At 39.8% G+C, this 21,849-nt stretch overlaps 1 protein-coding gene and 1 pseudogene across 1 annotated transcript; one reads left to right on the top strand and one right to left on the bottom strand.

Annotated features, from left to right (window-relative positions):
• Positions 1-4,814: 4,814 nt before the first annotated feature.
• LOC115687333 (probable glucan 1,3-beta-glucosidase A) lies at positions 4,815-20,953 on the bottom strand (annotated as a pseudogene).
• LOC115687329 (L-ascorbate oxidase-like) lies at positions 15,555-18,281 on the top strand. Its single transcript, XM_030612843.2, has 5 exons — positions 15,555-15,809; positions 15,923-16,015; positions 16,313-16,525; positions 16,656-16,844; positions 17,322-18,281. Exons 1-5 carry the CDS (start codon positions 15,555-15,557, stop codon positions 18,279-18,281), a joined length of 1,710 nt encoding a protein of 569 aa, XP_030468703.2.
• Positions 20,954-21,849: the final 896 nt, after the last annotated feature.

The raw sequence follows: 21,849 nt of genomic DNA, 5'->3' as shown, positions 1-21,849 counted from the left end.
ATTTATAGACCTGCACAGGGTAAGAAGGCATCGGTGGGACGTCGGCGTGACTCATTTGAGAGAAGTTCCAGGCTTTGGTGGTGCCTTGACTTGACTCAGAGGCGCGTTGACCTGACGTATTTGAGAGGAGTCCATACTCCATTGTTGTGTTGACTTGACGCATTTGAGAGTAGTTCCGTTATTAAATAACCGTTATGCGAAACGCACTTGTAACACCTAGATAGATTATAGGCCTTTGCTGGCATAATAGTTTTTGGGCCACTGTAAGAATAACGACATATTGTGAGTCACAAATTCTCGAAAGAATAGACCCCACAATAATTTATGATTATTTGTTATTTGCTTTTTTTGTGGACCAGATTAGGCTGTTAATCTAAGGACGGTCACTGAATCATTTCTCTAAATTATATTGCATTTGGCCTATAGTCTATGAAGACTAAATCATATGTACCGTCGATCACATAGGCTACGGGATGGGACTCACATGATTAATAATTCGGATGATATATGTTCATATGTTTTATAAAAATGTAATAATTGCTCTCTTTTTTTGTTTTATTATCTAGAGACATGAGTTTGAGACTTGGCTACCCTCATGAAACACCCAGCTAGATCCCTCAACCGGTTAAATCCAGACCTTTGACCTATGCAAATGGCCATGACTTAAAGTAGTTTGTATATAGTTGATGAGATTCAAATAAGTGACCATTAGTTCCTCTAGTTGGAAATCCCACAACACTCCAATCAACTGCTCCAACCTTGGGATTTTCAATTTTCTTAGGAAAAAAGAATAAAAAAGAAAACTACCTATGAGCAAGGGTAGGGAGTTTATCATGAGCCGCTTTTGCATGATCTTAGAGCATTCGTGGTGCATGTGAATCTAATGCACATGCACCGTTGGATCATATGAATCTCGCATGAAGCTAATCTCATCGAAAGGTACATGTGAATTGGGCTCACGTGCACCCACTCACATCGGGATTTTCAATTCGTCATGTAGCTAAAATACGTGGTTGTGGACCTCTTGCATTAAATGAGACTAGCAGTTAGTACAAGGTGGTAATGCGAAACAAACGGTATAAGCTATACCATTGAAGTATCAAATGCCAAGTACGAGATTTACGCGGAATGTGCACAACAGTCTCATGCAGATAATGATCGCCGCTAGCCCTACAATTTCCTCTTTCTCACAACCTTTTATTATCTATTATTTGCACCAAATTGACCAATTTTGATTATTATCGACATGTGATAGACTTAGTTTATTATAGCAGAGTTTGGTAATTTATAAAAAGATTTATCGACAACTCTAAAAATCGACCACTTGAAGAAGCGCAACTTGATGAATTGATAGCTTGAAGGAATCAACAAAAAGTGAAGTCGACAATCTCGGATGCAACCGTCAAAGAAATAACCATCAATGTAGTAGTATAAAACAATCAAAGGAGTAACCGTCAACGTAGTAGAATAAAGCAACTGTTAAGATAGAGTCGAAGAAACCATCGAGGTAGTAGAATCATCGCAACCGTTCGTAACTGTTTATAACATCTCTTTGTAACCTTTATTTGTAACCCTCGTTGATAACCATCAATTGTAGGCCTTAAATAGTCATATTGTACTCTTCGAAGACCACCCCCATCCCCCGCGTCCGAAAAAAATAAATTTATTATCTTTCAGTTATCTTTACTTTTCTGCACTATACTTTTATTTTCTAGACTCACATCGTCGATTAAATTCCTATGTATCATCTTTGCATGCTCAAGTTTTGTCGTCGATTAAATTCCAGCACAGTTTATTTACTTTTGGTTACGTCATAGTCATTATTTTTCAGACATTATCATCGACTAAATTCTAGCATTGTTTGTGATTGTACAGTCCTATTCGAATTCAAGTTGTTGATTTCTTTATAACATGTGATATTTTATGTCCAAAGTCGGCGCAAGACCTGTTTGCTGCAATTAAAAGCCGAAGAACGACTTTCGATGAAAGATAGTTCATCGTGGGAAAAATGCCACCGAAACATCTTTTTTGCATACCTAGTGGGACTAGTGTGACTGATTTAAGGATATACAATGGTGAGAACAAAGAATCAACTTGATCCTAACGATGATGGCGGTAACGACTTGTCACAGTAACCTAATAATGATAGAGTGGGATGTTCTGAGTCATCGACTGCACAGCCCGTGTCAGAGCAAGAACAAGGTAGAGATGTCGACATCCCAAGGCAACTCACCAATGAACAGAGGAGGCAATTGGAACCAAATCCTATGATGTCAGCCACCATGAGGAGGATTCTCGACGAACACCAAAAGGAAACAACCAACCACATGATGAAATACCTCATCAATGTGGTCAAGCCCACGATCGCCAACACCTTTCATGAGGTCATGCACGGGCTAGGAATGTCGAGCTATTTGTTTCATAGGCAGGCAAATCCTTCCAATCATGCACCTTCTAGGATTTTTTAAAGGGCTGAAACTGTTGGTAAGACCCAGACTAGTGGGACAATACCTGTCGGTGGAAGTAATTTGCATAATACTGCGGCTTTCAGCTATGTTCCTCCAACTCTTAATCAATTGAACGACAAAAATAATTTAGGTCAAGTGATCCCACTACTAGTGAGGATTTTACAAGGCCTAAAAATTCTATCTACCTTAAACCTAGGGAGCAGGATAAGTGTCAACTTGCGAATCCTAATCAAGTGGCTGAACTTATATTACAACAATTAGGTGCTAACAGAAGAATGGTCAGGCCAGTATATAGGAAGCCACATCCTGATTGGGTTGACATTATACCTTATCCAAGAAAATTAAAAACTTATGACTTTGTTGTTTTTATTGGTGAAGATGACCGATCGACCGTTGAACACATTGGCCCATTCATTGCCCAATGTGGAGAGGCAGGAACAAATGAATCCTTAAGACTTAGATTGTGGCATTTGTCTTTATCAAAAACTGCCTTTACTTGGTATATTCAATTCATACTTGGACTAAGATGGAAAGATAAATCCATTCTCAATTTTATGTAATGATATTTGAGGTATCAATTACTAATTTGATCAAAATTTATCAATACGATCATTAATCAGTCGATCAGTTTGTTGCTCGATTCAAGAGGGCTAGAAATAGATGCCTTACTTCATTCCCAGAGCTAGAATTCACAAATTTGGCTTTTAATGGATTGAAATTCAATCTTAGAGAAAAGTTTGAAGGCCAAAATTTTGCTGATTTATTTTAATTAGCAACGAGATTGTCTAAGCATGAGCAATTACCTTAAGAAAAGAGATAGAGAAGTAATTGCCAACGTTGTGAGATAAAGCAATCAAAGAGTAACTCTTAATGTAGTGGAATAAAGTAACCGTCAAAATAGTGGAGTCGAAGAAATCGTCAAGGTAGTAGAGTCAATGTAACCATTTATAACATTTGTTTGTAACATCCTTTTGTAACATCTGTTCGTAATTTCCGTTGATAATTATCGATTGTAAGCTTTAAATAGTCATATCGTACTCTTCAATGACCCCCCCCCGTGCACAAATAAACAAATTTACTATCTTTCAATTATCTATACTTTTCTCCATTGTATTTTTATTTTCCAAACTCACATCGTCAATTAAATACCAACGTCTTTATTAACTGTAGTTTCCAGATCCGCGTTTATCCTGGGTGTTACGTCGTCGATAAATTCCAGTGTATTATCTTTGCGTGCTCAGGCTTTGTCACTGATTAAATTCCAGCATAATTTATTTACGTTTGGTCATATCATAGAGTCTATATTTTCCAAGCATTTTTGTCGATTAAATACCGGCACGATTTGTAATTGTACAGTCCCGTTCGAATTCAAGTTGTTAATTTCTTCATCACCTATGATATTTCTGTCCGGAGTTAACACGGGACCTGTCTCCTTCAATTAAAAGCAGAAGAATAAATTTCCGTAAAAGATAACTCGTCGCGGGAGAAATTCTGGCTAAACAATCTATGTACATCTATATCAATCTATGTATGTGTTAACAAAAGCAGTTATTGCTCGCTTGAAATCGCATCACGTGTTATGGCCTTGTACAAGCTTTACCTATTGAGTCATTACCTAGATTGGTGTATGCATCAATTTCCTTCATTGAAATCATTGGGCACGCAGTGCGCAGTGTATACAATCTATATTGAAAAAAATTTGTCATATGGCATGTGAGATTGAGAAATGATAGGTTATTATTAAAATGTGTTTGAGATAACAACGGTGGTGAATATAGAGGCCCGTTTGAACATTATTGTAGAGATTACTAAGATCCCTCTTACTAATTCTTTGATTCCAGTTGGTAAGAGGGATCTTGAACAAAGAAATAGATTCTAGAAGCTAAAAAAGGGTATCCTAAGCAATTGCTATGTGGTTATTATTGTTTAGTATGGGAAATGGATACTATCAAAAAGCTGAAAGCCAAAAGTTGAAATTATGTTAGGATGTGCTTTATAATATAGAGTTCATAATTTACATATGTTTTAAATAATAAATTAACTAAATCAGACCCTAAATTTATTTATTTTTCTTATTAAATAAATGAAGAAGTACCAACTTGAGCATTAAGAGAGAAAATTGAACTTTTTCTCGGTGAATGTGCACATTTCACCACAATGATAGGCTAATCAGTCACATTCAATCTTTATTGGAAGGTAAAAAAGTAGGAATGTAGTGGAAGCAATTCTATTAATGTCACCATAATGGCAACTTCTGATAAAATACATACATTCCGTAAACAAGCTGCCAACCTTTTTATTCCTAGTATTCATCATGAGCATGAGGAACGACAGAATGGAATCGAGCTAGATTTGTATGAGACCGTCTTGAATCATCCGTTTGAGATTCCAGGCATCGTACTGGCATCTATAAGACCAATACGCCCACCCAAAACTGGCCCGCCCATACACTTCTTGCTGAGCTTTGGTGAATTTCCCCGAATCCTCCTTTGTTGCCCCGTCAAAGACCAATGCCGAGGTACATTCCCCTGCAAAACCCATTTTAGGTCACGAAGGTCATAACATGTATGTGCTCTTGCGTGCGCGCGTCGTGTGTACCTTGTGGGTTCTATATAATACATGATCATGTTGCTTTCTGACTACATGTAAGAACTCACCAACAAAGCTCAAGGGGCCGTTTGCTTTGGTTACTTTGCTCAGATCGGAAGCTCTATTGTTATAGATGCAGTCAATGTTCTGCTGCAGATTCCACTGCTTAAACTTCGGATGATAGAGGTTGTAGTAATGCACGTCAATGACCACTCGGCTCAAGCCTCCCGCAAACTGAAGGAGCTCTTGCGGGTCAGCTGGTCCCAACCGGTTGGACAGGATCACATAAGCATTCAAAGTGTGCCTCCTCATGGCCTCGTAACCTAACCGATAGTATTTAATAAGATCCTCCAAATTGACATCCGGGGCTAGAGGCTCGTTTATCAGCTCGATCGCGGCCAATGCCGGATGGTTGCCATATCTACTTGACATTAACAAGTGAGCATGCTTTAGAACATCAAATTAGATAAGATCTAGCATGTTTTATATCAATACCAAGGAACCCGATTCGTCGAAATACTATTGAGATATATGTCTTGAGTGATATGTCCCAAGTAAGAATTCATTTCCCAGACCTTGCTGCTAGGAAGTCTATGACTTTCTCAGTGTCCTGAATGTAAGTGTCACCCCATTCCAGATATCCATCTCTCGATGCGCTATGAGATTCCCCGTTTTGAGATCCCAGAGTAGCATGGAGATCGACTTTTACCTTCATACCATATTTCCTGCAAAAAGAACATTCAATTATTCAAGGTTAGACTCACAGGATTCTTATAATTCGATCGCGACTGATTAAATTTTCTATCGGAGTAATTTGCATAAGATGTAAAGGATTGAAATGTTGCTTACGCTGCCCATGTAAAAGCGTTGTCCAGTACATTCAGCAAGCCTCCCACAAAAGGCTTCAGCGGTGTTGGATCAGACGTCATCCACCATCCTACCAGAATCCTCACAGCAGTTTGATGTTTGTTTGCCATGAATTGGAAATCCTGCTCGGTAATGTAAGTGTTCCAATGATCCTGCCGAGCACAATTGTTAATAGAATACTGATCTACTTAAGTCTCTGTATCATTATTACATTCTTTCTTCGCCACTAATCAACTAAGGATTACCTGTAAGAGTTTTTGGGCAGTACTTGGGCCATAGCCATTGTATTTGGTATTCACCTTGTAAGCCACCAACAGTGTTCATTTCGAAGACGGACGGATCATTATCATCCCAACTTGTGCCTCCATTATAATCTGCCATCACTTCTGTCAACGACTTTACCTGATCACCCATACAACGTTAGAGAAAATTACATCAATCAATGTGACAGTATAGTAAAGTAATGTTGTCGCGGAAACGACTGTTCCTCTCTTTTTATGATGCCTTTTTATTGCAAAGTGTGGATACATTATCTGTAGAGGATGTAGTATATTGGTCATATAACATGGAGTGTTGCCGTTGCTTCTCAAACAAACTAGGGGTGTTCATCACGTCCACGTAGCATCAACAAAGTACAGAAAGTGTCCATGTAACATGCTGGAACGTCTTAGATTAGTATATGTCAATGCGAGCGCCATGTGTTTTCATAGAAACACCATGCACTAATGTTCATTTGACATAGATTCTTATGTTTGTCAAAGTTTATTCGGATCTTTGTCTAATTTTAGGGTTATAGGTGCAATCTAAGTAGCACTGACACGCAACACGCGACACGACACGCGACACGTCATTTCTTAAAAAATAGAGAATTCATACACGTTGTATATTAAATATATATTTTTATATATACATGATAAATTACCATTTTAAAATTTGATTCAAATAAGTAAATAAATAATAATAAAAAGCCTAGAATGAATTTACCCTAAAAAAAATTATACGCTTAAATTTTCAAAAAATAAGTATAAATAATAAATATATTAGTTAAGAAACTAAAAGTAAATAATCAAATTTGAAAAAAAAGGAAAGTACAAGATCAAAAATAAGAAAAGCAGCCCATTGTTGGAAGCCCAGCCCACTTTCATTTTGTCAAAACCCTAATAACATCTTCTCCTCTATCCCTTCGCCTCCTCCTCTCTCCAGCTTCCTCCTCCGCACGACCCGCGGGCTCCTCCCACCTCTTCCTTCTACTCCGTCACCGGCGAAGCGTGAGGCAAAGGAGATGACGTCGTGAAGGGCATCGTCCTCGGCGCCGGAGAAGCGGGAGGCGAAGGAGATGACGGCGTGGAGGGCGTCATCCTCGGCGCTAGAGCTCTGCACCTTCTTCCTCATCTCTCTCGGCTGCACCTTCTTCCTCATCTCTCTCGGTGACAAAGGGACATGCGTGTCACCGGCGTGTCCAGCACGTTGACCGTGTGTCGGATGTCCAATACTTGTTGACCGCGTGTCCGAGCGTGTCGGACACGCGACACATGTCCGACACCGACACGGTCGCCTCCCCAACGTGTTGGTGCTTCATGGGGTGCAATAAATCAGCAACAGATAGCTTAGTGTAATTTCTGCAGTGTACCTTATAATGTACGCAAGGACTTTCTACGTGTTGTGCTGTTCATTCATGGCCGAGCATCGCGCCAGTGCATCGTTCATTCATAGCCAAGGGTCGTACCCGCACATCGTGTCCGTGGATCGTTCATAGCCGAGCATCGCGCCCGTGCATCATTCGTTCATGGCCGAGGGTCGCGCCCGTGCATTGTGCCCGGGCATCATTCATGGCCATGCGTCGTGCCCGAGCATTGTGGCCAAGTGCATGGAACGTGGCCGATGATCGCAACAACGTAGTCCTGCAAAATTTGGACCGTCGGAGTGAAGAAATTATTGTCAACCATGGGATGACAAATCACCATCAACCGTCGAATCAAAAACCACACACTGTTAACCGTTGTATGGGCCGCGACAAAATTGTCGTGCAACCCCCGGCACCGAAGAATGAGCCACGTACACCATAATACAAATGAGACTATCGGAAATCATATAGAAGCTGGAATGGGGGCAATTACCAGGAGAAACCTCCCATTAGATGCTCGGAGTCGCACTCGAATGGGATCGTTTGGTTTCCTTATAATGTCAAAAGTCACTGAGGTACTCGGAGTACTGGAAACTGCTACAACCGTTGTTCCTTGGTCTTGCAATCCAACAAATTGCTTGTTGAAAACTCTGAGGTTGAATTTTTTGTCGGAAATCCTCCACAGCTGCACCATAGAAAGAGAGCAAAAATTATGGTGGAGAAACGTGTGAATCTTTTGAGCTTGTCTACAAGTCGATAATTGACTTTGCAAGGCAGAGAGCGATACCCTGAATGTTTCCCAGCCAGAGGCCTGGTCGCGGTTGGCGACAATGGTGGCTTTGCCGCTATTTTCAGCGCACAGGAATTTCCTCAGCTTCGTTGACTTGAACTGGACTTGAGTCCCATCCTACCATTAAAACAAACGCAAAAAAATGGGATTTGGTTCTTATCATTGAAAGAGTGAAGTGATATTTTGGTAGACCAAACTAATAACAGTTTATATGCTCATACGGAGTGGACTAATAGAGTTCATATTTAAAGATCAAACTAACCTGTCGTGTCGTGAGAATATCATCTGTGAGAATATGCTCTACTAAATAACAGCATCCTGTGATGCTCCTAAGCCCATTCTAATGACATGTCGCTCAAACACACAAGAACAAAGGCCTTTAGTTGGTGGATTTGCAACCATATTATCTGTGAGAATATGCTCTACTCTAATGTCACTATTCTGACCTGTTACCTTTATGGTCAAAAACTTGACTGCTATATACTTAGATCCCTTGAGACCTATCTTGTTGTTGATACAATACAAAGATATTGTCACAATATAACTATATGGGCATGTCTACAAAATTAAATACGGTAAACTCCCTAATGAGGTTCCGAAGCCATATAGCCTGAGTAGCTGCCAAAAAGCATGTTATAAACTCTGCTTGCATGGTAGATGATGATATAAATTTATGTTTCTCGCTTTTCTAAGATATTGCACCTCTTACTAACATAAAGATGTAACATGTTGTCAACTTCATGCCATCCTAACAGCTAGCAAAATATGCATTAGAATACCCTACTAGCTGCAGGTCATATACATGTTTGGAAATCTTCCTATAGCCTCTTGTTCTCTTTAAGTACCTCAAAACCTTCTTGGCAGCAACCCAGTTATTGTGTCCTAGAGTTGACTGATATCTGCCTAGAAGTACTATTGCAAAAACAATTGTACTTATCTAATGCAAACTTGAGCATACATGATACTTCCAAGTGCACTAGCATAAGGTACATCCTTCATTCATACTTTCTTAATAACTAAATTAGGATACTGTGATAGACTTAGTTTATTACCCTTAATGACTGGAACAATTCCTGGCCGGTAATCCTACATACCGAATCTTTCCAAAATACGATCGACATATGCCCTCTGAGATAAACACAATATATGACGAAAACGATCCCTATGGATCTTAATGCCAAAAACAAAAGACGCCTCACCAAGGTCCCTCATGTCAAATTCTTCGACAACATTCATTTTATCTCATGCAATAATCCAATATCACTACTCGTAAGCAAGATATCGTCTATATAGAGTATGAGAAAAATAAATTTCCTCTTACTGATCTTATAGTATATACACTAATTCACTTTGTTCTCAACAAAATCAAAAGAAGTGACAACACTATGAAACTTTAAGTACCATTGTCTAAAAGTTTGCTTGATGCTATAAATTTACTTTTTCAATCTACACACAACCTTACCTGAATCATCTGCTGCAAAGCCTTCGGGTTAAACCATATATACATCCTCATCAAAGTCTCTATTCAGAAAAGCAGTTTTAACATTCATTTGGTGTAACTCTATATCAAAATGAGCAACTAATGCCATGATCACTCTAAAAGAATCTTTAGAAGAGACTAGGTCAAGCCTTTGACAACCAATCTAGTTTTGAACTTTTCAATCTTTCCTTTGGAGGAGACCCTTTTAGTCTTGTACACCTATTTGCAGCCAATGGGCTTGTGACCTTCAGGCAATTCAACAAGCTCTCAAACACCATTATGTTTCATAGATTGCATATCGTCTTTCATTGCATCCAATCACAAATCTTACTAAGGACAAAAAACAACATTTGGATAAGTCGCTGGATCAACCACACAGCCGATATTATAGTCAAGCTCTTCCAGATAAACCATATAGTCTGGTGGTATGACTGATCGTCTCTGCCAGATTGGTCTCTTAAGTATAGCTACTACAACCACATGCTGCACTTGAGAGGTTTGAAGAACTTCATTAGGAACTGTCTCCATAACAAGATCCTGAATCGCAATAGGCTCAGTATGTCGTGTAGAAGGGTCCACAATTGTTTGTATAAGCAGACAAATAGACACAATAGTCTCCACCGTACTGTTATTCTCAATAGTCTATGAGCAACTACCTTCTTCGGTTACATCAAACTCCATAAACTTCGCTGTCTGCGATTCCACAATTCTTGTACCTTCATTAGGATTATAAAACCGATATCCCTTTAAATGATCTAGGTAAGATACAAAGTAACACCCAGTGATTCTGAAGTCCAACTTACTTAATGTTGGATTATATGACTTCACTTCTACAAGACATCCCAGATTTTAAGATGGTTCAAGCTTAGTTTACATCCCTATAACTCAAAAGGAGTTAATGGAACAACTTTAGTAAAAATACGATTTAGAATGTAGAAAGCTCTTTTCAAAGCGTCACTCCATAGAAAATCAAATAAATTGGTCTTACTAATCATACTCTCCATCATATCCATAAATGTACGATTGCGCCTTTCGGACACATCATTTTGTTCAGGATTCCCAAGCATAGTAAACTAAGCTATTATCCCAAAATCTTCTAAGTATTTGGCAAGTGGCCCTTTAAACTATCTAGCATCGCCATGTTTGCCATAATACTCACCACCACGGTCTGATCTAACAACTTTTATGACTTTTCCCAACTATTTCTCGATTTCAGTCCAAAAAATCTTGAACTTGTCAAGAGACTCAAACTTTTCCTTAATTAAGTACAGACAATTATATCGGGAATAGTTGTCAATAAATGTGATAAAATAAAAATTTATACACAAAGTTGCCTTATAGGGTCCACTAATGTAAGTGTGAATGATCTTCAAGAGGTTAGAACTGTGGACTGTTGTTTTTTTCTTTATCTTAGTCATCTTACCCCTATAACTGTCTATGCAAGTCTCTAGGTTACTTATAAGAGTAGATAGAATGTAGGCTTTATCAGCCTTTCCACTACAACACATAAGACTGTTCCTTAGATAAAGGCCTTTCGGAAATAACCTTTCCAACTGTGTAAGCGACATATATATCATTGGGAGTTAAACACAATCTGTACAATCCATTGGATGTATTACAGCACCCAACCTTATTTGAATTAAAGAACATAGAAATAATATTGTTCTTTATTTCAAAAGAGTAGCCACACATGTCTAAACATGATACGGAAATTAAGTTCCATCTAAAAGGAAGTATATAAAATGTGTTTCTTAACATCAAATTAAAACCAATATCTAGAATTAAAATGACATCTCCCATGAACTCGACGTCGACTTTGTTGTAATTTCCCACGATGAGCTTTGATTCATCCTGATTTGGCTTTCTCCGGTTTATGAACTCCTGTATGGTAAACGCAACATGATTTATTGCATCGTTATTTAGCCACCATGAACTAGATAAGGCTTTTGATAAGTTGGATTCATAGACAAATGCCAAAGAATCATTACGTGCATGCTCACGCTTGGACAACTAAGAATTATATTTATTGCAGTGTTTCTTATGTGATCTCTCTTCTTACAAAAGAAGTGGCGGTTACAATCCTTCTTGAAAGATGCTTTCTTAGAACCTAGATAGTCAGAATGACCGTTGTTTTTATGAGTTTCTTTATGAGTATGATTTTTGCACCTCTTACTCTTCTTGTCCCTAACCTCAACAAAACCATCATACCTCATGTTGAAGAGTCTTTGCAGATGTATCATAATCTCAATGTTAGACGAGACACGGTTCCAAGCCACCAAGACTTCCATCATTTGTTTAGCAGTGCAGTTAGCTGGCAAACCACTCTTTAAGTGTTCCTGAATAGATTGCTTCATTGACAACAAACAAATCCAATTGCTTTTTTCTCAAGCAGCAAAGTGTGCTTTCTTGAGATCCATACTGATGACAATGAGATTTGCCTACTTTTTCTTAGTAAGAGCAACATAAACATCCATCAGCTCCATCTCAAATAGAAAATCCTCTGTCCATTTTTTAAAGTATGAACCAAAAAGAACCTCAATCCTAATAAAGTTGCCGTTTTTAGAGAAGGTGACTAATTTGATGAGCAATGTATATAATTAGCATTATGTGAGTACCGTGTAACTTGAAACCGTATAAGTACACATCCTGAGAGTTACATACATCATCATATAAACACCTTTGAGCAAAATATATGACATGCAATTGTATACTCTCCACGTGACAGCGGTCATCCTTTGTGAATTCACTACCTTTGGGTGTAAGAACCACTAGGATTAGTCAATCCTCAAGCATATGTTGTGCATGTGTCCCTCCATGAACTAATACACAATCACCTCCTTTGGGAGTATGATCATGTATTAGAATAGAAGACATCCCACCATAATATGATACTGATATTTCTCAAACCCAATTAAGTGTGCTACTTTGGCGGTCACAACCCAATTGAATCCTTGAAACTCTCTTATACTAGGGATATAAATATTATGTCTCACATTTACCATAAACATGTAATTTTAGACTTGAAAACAAAGACAATTTGTCGCCAAAATCACATACTTGAAAATGGGAAGGAGTAGTTGCCTCCTTGCTGATTCGGTCCTTTCTTTAGCGGTGATCCTTTGGACTGAAGCCATTGGAGATGATGGTCACAATGTTGTCTTGACCAGGCTTTGGACATGGTATATTGCATGTGCAGTTGCGTGGTTTTCCCAGGTAAAAGGTGGGATGTGGGCACGCAACAGAGAGAGAGTCCTCAGCAAACCCGTACAATGTGCACTCAAAGAAATAGTAAATTTCATTACTCAACGAGCTTTAATAGTGGTTAATCAAATGACTAGTTTCTAATAACTCTCTCTCTCTCTCTCTCTCTCTCTCTCTCTCTCTCTCTCTCATACTTAAAGTGGTTAATCAAATGACTAGTTAATCAAATGACTTTGTGTCATCGACTTGGTGAGGGAAATGTGAGCGAGATAATTGTGTAGAGTTCTCTTGAGAGTAAAATTTTCTCTTCTCTTCACCCTTTGCTCATCTCTATTTGTAAAGAGTAATTGATAATTTCTTTAAGATTATCTTCCAATTCCATTTTCGTCCTTTTTTGTGAAATTACTTCCTTTTCTTTTTGTTAGTCATTTGATGTATAGCCTTTCGTTTTGGCAAGAGCTTATGACAATATATCACAAAGAGAATTGTTGAATATCTGGCGAAAATATACATTATTCATAGAAAATAATCCGTAAAATTCCTTTTCTCGAGAATGCATATTTAGAATTTCCTTGGTTTATTTTCGGCGAAAGGACACCAGAAGTGCCACAACTTGTGTACGGAGATCACTTTGGTGCCATAACTTTTTTTCGGATCACTTTGGTACCAAGTCGGAGGAAAATAGATCACTTTAGTGACTCCGGCCAAAATTCCGGCCAAAAAGTTGACCTGGCATTTATATTAAAAAAAATGATTTGACTTGTACACGTGGAAATTATGTGGCTTTTTTTCGAATTTTTTAATTTTTAGAAAAATAATAATAATTTATAAAATAAAATAAAAAGGTTGCAGCAGCGGCGAGGGAGCCCTTGCTGCTGCTGCCGCCAACCCACCACCGCCGGGAAGGGCCGGTGATGGTGGGCATAGTGGTCGGCGAGGGTCGCCGGCCCCTGGCCGGGGCCCGGCGACCCTCACCTCGCCCAGCGAGGGCCGGATCCGGCAAGGCGAGATCTCGCGCCATCGCAACCCGGGCGACGGCGAGGTCTCGCCTCGCCCAGCGAAGGCGAGGCCGACCTCGCCGTCACGACCCGTGCGACGGCGAGGTCGGCCTCGCCTTCGTTGGGCGAGGTCTCGCCTCGCCGTCGCGGGTCGCAACGGCGAGGTCTCACCTCACCGTCGCTCGGGTCGCGACGGCGAGGTCTCGCCTCGCCGGATCCGGCCCTCGCTGGGCGAGGCGAGGGTCGCCGGGCCCCGGCCAGGGGCCGACGACCCTCGCCAACCACTGCGCCCACCACCACCAGCCCTTCTCGGCGGTGGTGGGTTGGCGGCAGCAGCGGCGAGGGCTCCCTCGCCGCTGCTGCAACCTTTTTTTTTTTAATAATAAATATAATTTAATTTTTTTTTAAAAAGTACACGTTAGCGGGATAAACAGCATCGTTTTTGGTTTTTAATGCTAACTGGACCTCTCCGGCTAGCCGTGTCAGCGCCACATCGGATTTCTGCGCGAGCCACGTCAGCATTGGCACTAAAATGATCGTTTTTCAAAAAAGTTGGCACCAAAGTGATCCGAAAAAAGTTATGGCACCAAAGTGATCTCCGTACACAAGTTGTGGCACTTCTGGTGTCCTTTTGCCGTTTATTTTCAGAATAAGAAGATCCGGAACCACATTGAGTCCAAACACATACTCATTTATTCGAAATTGTTTGGTGAATTAAAACCTGCTATAAAAATTAACAACATGAAATTTTAGTTAGTATTACCAAATGTAACTCAGTTGACTAAAAAACGAAGCGTTTGACCACTCAATTAATTCCTTGAAATTTATGATCAAAATACTATTAATTTCAATTCCATACTATGTATAACCTTTCCGATATATCCACTACTTATCTTTAATATCCTTATTTCTAACGAGGAAATTAGCCCAAAATAAAATAAAAGCGCAAAGTTGCGGTCCTCCAAGCCTTATTGAATTGAGGTCCAATGAATCGTTCCACTCTTCTAGACTTCTACACTTTGACAGAGACCAAATTGGTAAGTGCGCCCTTCTTTCCAAAAAAATAAACAAACAGAAATCAACATTAGTAAGTGACGAGTCAGACCGCGACAAAGTTCTATTGCCAAGTCGTATGTATTTTTATTCTTCCCAAGAGAACATTAAACAATTTAGCTCCTCAAGGTGACCGAAGTTACCAAGCATTTTAATTAATTGACATATATCTAGGATTAATCATCACATACGTCAGGCCCTGGTCAAAACGCCGGAGCAAAACGCGTTGAATCGTACATTCAATACCTACGACTAAATACCATAACATATAATCATATGACATAATCAACTCTTGTCTCTTTGGACAATATAAATACCAACGAAGTGCATCCTCTGTCTTATCGACGAAGTGCCTAAAACCGTGGCAAATTTTAATACCTACTTTCATCCTTGTTGTTGTGGTCGATAGTCACCACACAAACCCTATCCGTTCGATCGATTTTCGATACACGCTGTGTGCGGTTCGATTCCCATAAGCGCAAAAATGAGTCGATCAACTATACTGTTGCTATGTGTTTTCGCGATGATGGCATTGGCAGAGGCTAGAGTTCGTCACTACAAGTGGGACGTGAAGTATGAGTTCAAGTCACCAGACTGCTACAAGAAGCTGGCCATCACCATCAACGGAAAGACCCCAGGTCCGGCCGTTCTGGCACAACAGGGAGACACTGTCGTCGTGGAAGTTACCAACGGCTTGGTGACAGAGAATCTCGCAATTCATTGGCATGGAATCCGACAGGTATAGAGCGAAACAAATTGAAAATATGTTAAGAAGGTCTCGGTCAAGCGTTTGATGAAGATTTATGATAAGAAGTTTATGAGACGATGATTTCGGGTTGGACTAAATTGCAGATTGGAACACCGTGGAGCGATGGAACAGGGGGTGTGACTCAGTGTCCCATTTTGCCTGGAGACACTTTTACCTATCGTTTTGTTGTTGATCGGGTGAGTTTCCATATAAAATACAAAGATTATCGTTCACCCATATTCACGCAAGCTTTTCTAATTAAACCGTCCGATCATGTGATGTTTTTATGTAACCTCATTGATAGTTAATGAAAATTGGGCTCACATGTGTTAAGTGCAGCCCAATGTTGTTGTCACCCATATTTTTCCAACAACACTTGTTCATATGTAGATCGAACATCTAGATGAATACACAATGGGCACGAACACATAGATGATTGAAGTCCCATCTTGCAAGGGCGGCTCTAGATGACACTAAACTTTTACCTTATGTAGCCCGGAACATACTTGTACCACGCTCATTACGGGATGCAAAGAGAGGCCGGACTGTATGGATCGATTCGGGTTTTGATGCCGGATGGCGTGGTCGAGCCATTCGCTTACGACTACGACAAGAGCATCATCCTCAGCGACTGGTACCACCAGAGCACTTATGAACAAACTTCTGGTCTATCCTCCATTCCCATCGTTTGGGTCGGCGAGCCTCAGGTAATTAAGTTTCTTTGATTCCCAAATTCCAAAACTTAAACACCATTTTCACTCATTGCTCATATTCTTTTTTTTTTTTGGTAAGGTTGCTCATATTCTTTTTCATTCTCTTTTGTTGCTTGAATTGTAGTCACTGTTAATCCAAGGGAAAGGAAAGTTTGATTGCTCCAAATTGGCCCCTCCAAGTTCAGATCCATCGGCTTGTAATGTGACTAGTCCTGAATGTTCTACATACGTACAAACAGTCGTCCCCGGAAAAACATATCGCCTTAGGATTTCAAGTTTGACCGCTCTATCTGCTCTCAGCTTTCAAATTGAGGTAAACTTTCATCACTTATAAATTATTCTTTTGGTTCTTCCTTTGCATCGCTTCCTAGACCGATTTCAAAGTCTTGAAGATGAAGGACCTTCCCTATTAACATTTCATTTCGGATTACACACGAGATCATGTGTTAAATTATCTTGTAATGTTGCATACAAGAATCTTTATAATGACCTTATACACACCTGAGTTTCGTTCCACTTAATAAGTTGAATTTTTTGGGTGGGATATTTAAGAAATTTCACAAATTTAGAAGTCGGGGAACGGTAACGAAATGTTAAAGTGTTCAATTGCTGAGCAAATAAAATATCCACTTGCACCAAAAAAGTTAAACAACGTTCTATGCACTTTACATACCCACAGTTTGAGATATTACTTGATTTTCTTTTTTTTCTCCGGAATCAAGTGAAATATCTCCTTGTATTTTGGAATGCACTACTTGGATAATATGACAAATAAAATTATATTTTGCAGGGTCACAACATGACTATAGTTGAAGCAGACGGGCACTATGTAGAGCCAATTGTGGTCCAAAATCTGTTCATCTACTCGGGCGAGACGTACTCTGTCTTGATCAAAATCGACCAAGAACCATCGAGAAATTACTGGATCACGACCAACATTGTTGGACGGAACGCCACAACCCCTCCCGGCCTGGCCATCCTCAATTATTACCCGAACCATCCGAAGCGGGTCCCACCTACGGATCCGCCTACCGGCCCGATTTGGAATGATGTTGCTCCCCGATTGGCTCAAAGCCTGGCGATCAAAGCCCACCAAGGATACATCCACACTCCACCGCCCAAATCGGACCGAGTGATTGTGTTCCTCAACACGCAAAACAAGATCGACGGTTATGTTCGTTGGTCCATGAACAACATGTCACTCACGCTCCCGAACACGCCGTACCTGATTGCCCTCAAGGAGAATCTCCACCACGTGTTCGATCAGCGCCCGCTGCCTGACCGGCTACACGACTTTGCAGACTACGACATCTACCATGTCGCGAACAACACCAATGCCACCTCTAGCAACGCGGTCTATAGACTAAAGTTCAACACTACAGTGGACATTATATTGCAAAATGCAAACACTTTGAACGCGAACAACAGCGAGACGCACCCGTGGCACCTCCACGGCCACGATTTCTGGGTCCTTGGGTATGGGACGGGGAAATTCGACATCGATAATGACCCAAAGAAGTACAATTTGGCGAACCCGATCATGAAGAACACGGTGGCAGTCCATCCTGACGGGTGGACCGCCCTCAGATTTATTGCGGATAATCCGGGCGCTTGGTTGTTCCATTGCCATATAGAGGCTCATTTTTATATGGGCATGGGCGTGGTGTTTGAAGAAGGTGTCGAAATGGTGGGCAAGTTGCCCTTGGAGATCATGGGATGTGGTGAGACAAAAGGCTTCAAGGGACCATAACATGATCATTCATACGATGATCCTCCGTTTATCTGCGAAATCGACAGAACACGGACAAGTTGAGACGCAGATACTAGCAAACTTGACTTCACCCGGCATGAAAGATTGGTGACGCAGGATAAGACTTCGCAGAACTGGATTTACACTCGGACATTCACTTTTTTTTTATAATAAATTTCTGTTTATTTCTTTTTGTTACTACTATAATAGAGTCACTGGTTCTCGTTCCTGCTCATAATCATGTAACAATCTTTTTGCATATCTTGGACTTAGGAATAAAGAAGGTTTTAAGCATTCTTCCAAATTCACTCTTAACTCTAAATTAAGCTGATCACACTAAGAGAAGTAATTGGAGCGTGTAACCCATCGGTCAGAGAATGGGAAAGAGGAGTTGCCTCCTTTCTGATTTGGTCCTTTCTTTAGCCGTGATCCTTTTGATTGAAGTCATCGGAGATGATGTTCACAATGTTGTCTTGACCTGGCTTTGGACATGGTCTCATGCACGTGCAGTTGCGTGGTTTGCCCAGGTAATAGGTGGAATATAAGCACGCGACAGAGAGAAAGTCGTCAGCAAACCAGGTGCAATGTGCACTCAAAAGAATGGTAAGTTTTATTGGTCGATGAGCTTTAGTTGTTAATCAAATGACTAGTTCTAGTAACTATCTCTCTCATATTCAAAGGCTGTGAGATGGGGTACCCATGATCCGGTGATGTTAATCATGCTCACTGTTGGAGAGTCCAACCCAAAAATTTAAGCCGATAGATAGAGAGAGACCGCTTGTATATAAAGAGTGTAGAAACCCCGTTGTCAAGCCGATATTGCAATGCCCTAAGAGAAAAACAAGTTCCATGATCATTAGTGGGTAGGATTAAGCTCTCTTGAAAGAATCGACGATACAAGTGAAACATAAAAAGAACTAGTCAACAATCTGCTGTGCCTTGTCATCTAAATAGCATTTCAGGGACATCTTGGAAAAATTCATTGCATGATCCATAATATAAATGTCTTTATGGGAGAATGATAGAGAAAATTACCAAAAAAGTCTTAAATATATTGCAATCGTGTTAATTCACTCATAAATCATTTTTTTGTCAATTCAGTCCTAAACATTTTTCATTTGTGCTAATTTAGTCAATCCAGCCAATTTTGGCCAACCAGCCGATACTGACGTGGATAATTTTTAATAATATATTATTTCTCGATTTTTATTTATTTAATTTAATTTTGCTTTTTCTTTTCTTCCTTCTTTTCTTTTATTCCCCACAGTGGCCGATAGGCTTGCGGGCCACTGTGCGAGGGCCACAAAGCCCTCACCTAGCCCCACCCATATTTGGGCAAGGCCTAGGGGCCGCGGGTGCAGGCAGCCATGGTCTCGCCAACCACAAGGGAGGCCATGGCGAGGCTGGCTGTCCCTAGATATGGGCGAGGCCCCCTTGCTCGTGACCCTCGCCGGCCACTATGGGGAAAAAAAAAGAAGGAAGAAAAGAAAAAAGAAAAGGAAAAAGAAAAATGAAATAATTACTAAATAAATCAAAAAAATATTATTAAAAATTATCAACATCAGCGTTGACCGGTCAGATGGACTGAATTGGCACAAATGGAAAAATTTTATGACTGAATTGGCAAAAAAAAAAGGGTTTAGGATTGAATTGGCACAATTGCAATATGTTTAGGACTTTTTTGGATAATTTTCCTAAGAAAGAGATTAGCAGAAACTCTATTTTTATAATTTTCTATGGCGTGATCATACTAGTGTGTCGGGATTTCAATATTTCAGTATATCTAATTAATTACTCTATAATTACGTAAAAGAAGTGCTAAGAAAGTGAGAAATACAAAAGACGAGAAAATTTCCAATCGACGGTGATGAAAATGGGTTGTATATAAAACGGAGCACGTAAGTTATGTAACATAGAGAAATCTTATGAGTTTCGAACTAATGCAGCTAAAGGAGAAAGTGAACATCCGATATCCTAATAATTTTTGTTTATGGAATGGTCAAATGCCTGGCGATAGGAAGTAGTAGTAGTCAACTCCAGGCATATCATGCGTCACTATAAAGTGTGAACATGATTTCTCTCCCTATATAAATCTGTTGGCCGCGAAAAATGGCAACCAACGTCTCCCTAACTAGAATCTAGAATACATATAATTAAGCAAAAGAGATTTGCGTACCTAATTTGGAATCCGTCGTTTTTTATGCGGAATGGCAACGATCCTCAACACAAGTTTTTCTCCTCTGTTACTCTCTGTGTGACTGCCTCTCACAATAGCGTTTTGCAACTATTCATTATGTGAGATAATTGTGGGTCAGGGTTACAGGACGAACTTAAGCACTATTTATAAAATTTTAAGTCAGGCCCTCACATCATGGGCTGGGCCTTACTTAGCCCACACTAATCAGTCTCATATTGTAGATTAATTAAGAATCTTTATATCTTACTTTAATAGACCAATCCCTTAAAACGGTAAATTACAATCTCAATTAATGTAGCCCACATCAAAAAACCAAGAGCTGTCCATTGAGTCCATCGAAACGAGAAGGCATCATCCACCTCTCGTTCATAGCCTTGAGAGGCAAGTTGAACCCGTCCGTCTAGGCGAGGATCGAGGGAAGGAACACACAGAGAGAACAAAGCAGCACAAATGGATGGTGATGACAGTGTGCCATTTCTGGTTCTCTTTGTTGCTGTGAGATTAAGAGAGAGATTGTGAGCCAACACACTTATAGAATTGCACAAAAAAGTCTTAAGAGTAAGAAGACTTTGGTGGTGTGTTGACTAGACTCATTTTTGCGTTGACTTGACTCTTTGAGAAGTTTACTTGACTCATTTGTGCCTTGGCTTGACGTATTTGAGAGGAGTCTAGATTTGGGTGGTGCGTTGACTTGACTCGTTTGTGCGTTGACTTGACCCATTTGAGAGGTGTCCAGACTTGGGCAATGCCTTGACTTGACTCAACTCGATAGGACAGGATAAGAAGACTTTGGTGTTGTCTTGAGTTGGCGCATTTGAGAGGAGTCCCGTCATTGATAAACACAATGCACAACTCACTCGAAACACCAATGATCCGTTTATTTCGCAAAAAATAAATAATTTAAATTTTTTTTTTAAATGATCGTTTTTTTTTTTGCTTGACATAATTAGTTAATATTAAATATTTTCATTATCGACAACAATTTATATTTAATTATCTTTACAAACAAAGAAAAATATTTCTCGTTATATTTATTTTTCTACGATACAAGCGATCGGTTTTAAAAAAATATTTTTCAAATTATTCATTTTCCGTAAAATAAACACGTCCTAAGTTATTTAAATAATATTGTGCTGGGTCTATAGACTATGTAGACTAAACCATATGGATCGTCGATCACATAGGCTCGAGGATGAAACTCACATGATTGATAATTCAAATGGTATGTGTCCATATGTTTGATAAATCAAGTAATAACTTCTCTCTTTTTTTATTATCGAGAGACATGAGTGTGAGACGTGGCTACCTTCATGGAACACCTTGTAAGATCCATCAACCAATTAAATTCAGACCTTCAACCTATACAAGTGG

Source organism: Syzygium oleosum, unplaced genomic scaffold (assembly GCF_021117445.2).
Source record: "Syzygium oleosum isolate NSW1041296 unplaced genomic scaffold, Sole_v2.1 Sole_v2.57, whole genome shotgun sequence".
NCBI classification, from domain to species: Eukaryota; Viridiplantae; Streptophyta; class Magnoliopsida; order Myrtales; family Myrtaceae; genus Syzygium; species Syzygium oleosum.
The sequence above is the reverse complement of the archived record's forward strand: the minus strand, read 5'-3'. Positions and strand labels throughout refer to the sequence as shown.

What these genes read in the sequence shown, in the direction of transcription:
- LOC115687329 (XM_030612843.2), top strand. Translation starts at nt 15,555, where the DNA reads ATGAGTCGATCAACTATACTGTTGCTATGTGTTTTCGCGATGATGGCA. An exon ending in ATCGTTTTGTTGTTGATCGG is followed by an intron (nt 16,016 to 16,312) that starts GTGAGTTTCCAT and finishes TACCTTATGTAG; the next exon opens with CCCGGAACATACTTGTACCA. An exon ending in CTCTCAGCTTTCAAATTGAG is followed by an intron (nt 16,845 to 17,321) that starts GTAAACTTTCAT and finishes TATATTTTGCAG; the next exon opens with GGTCACAACATGACTATAGT.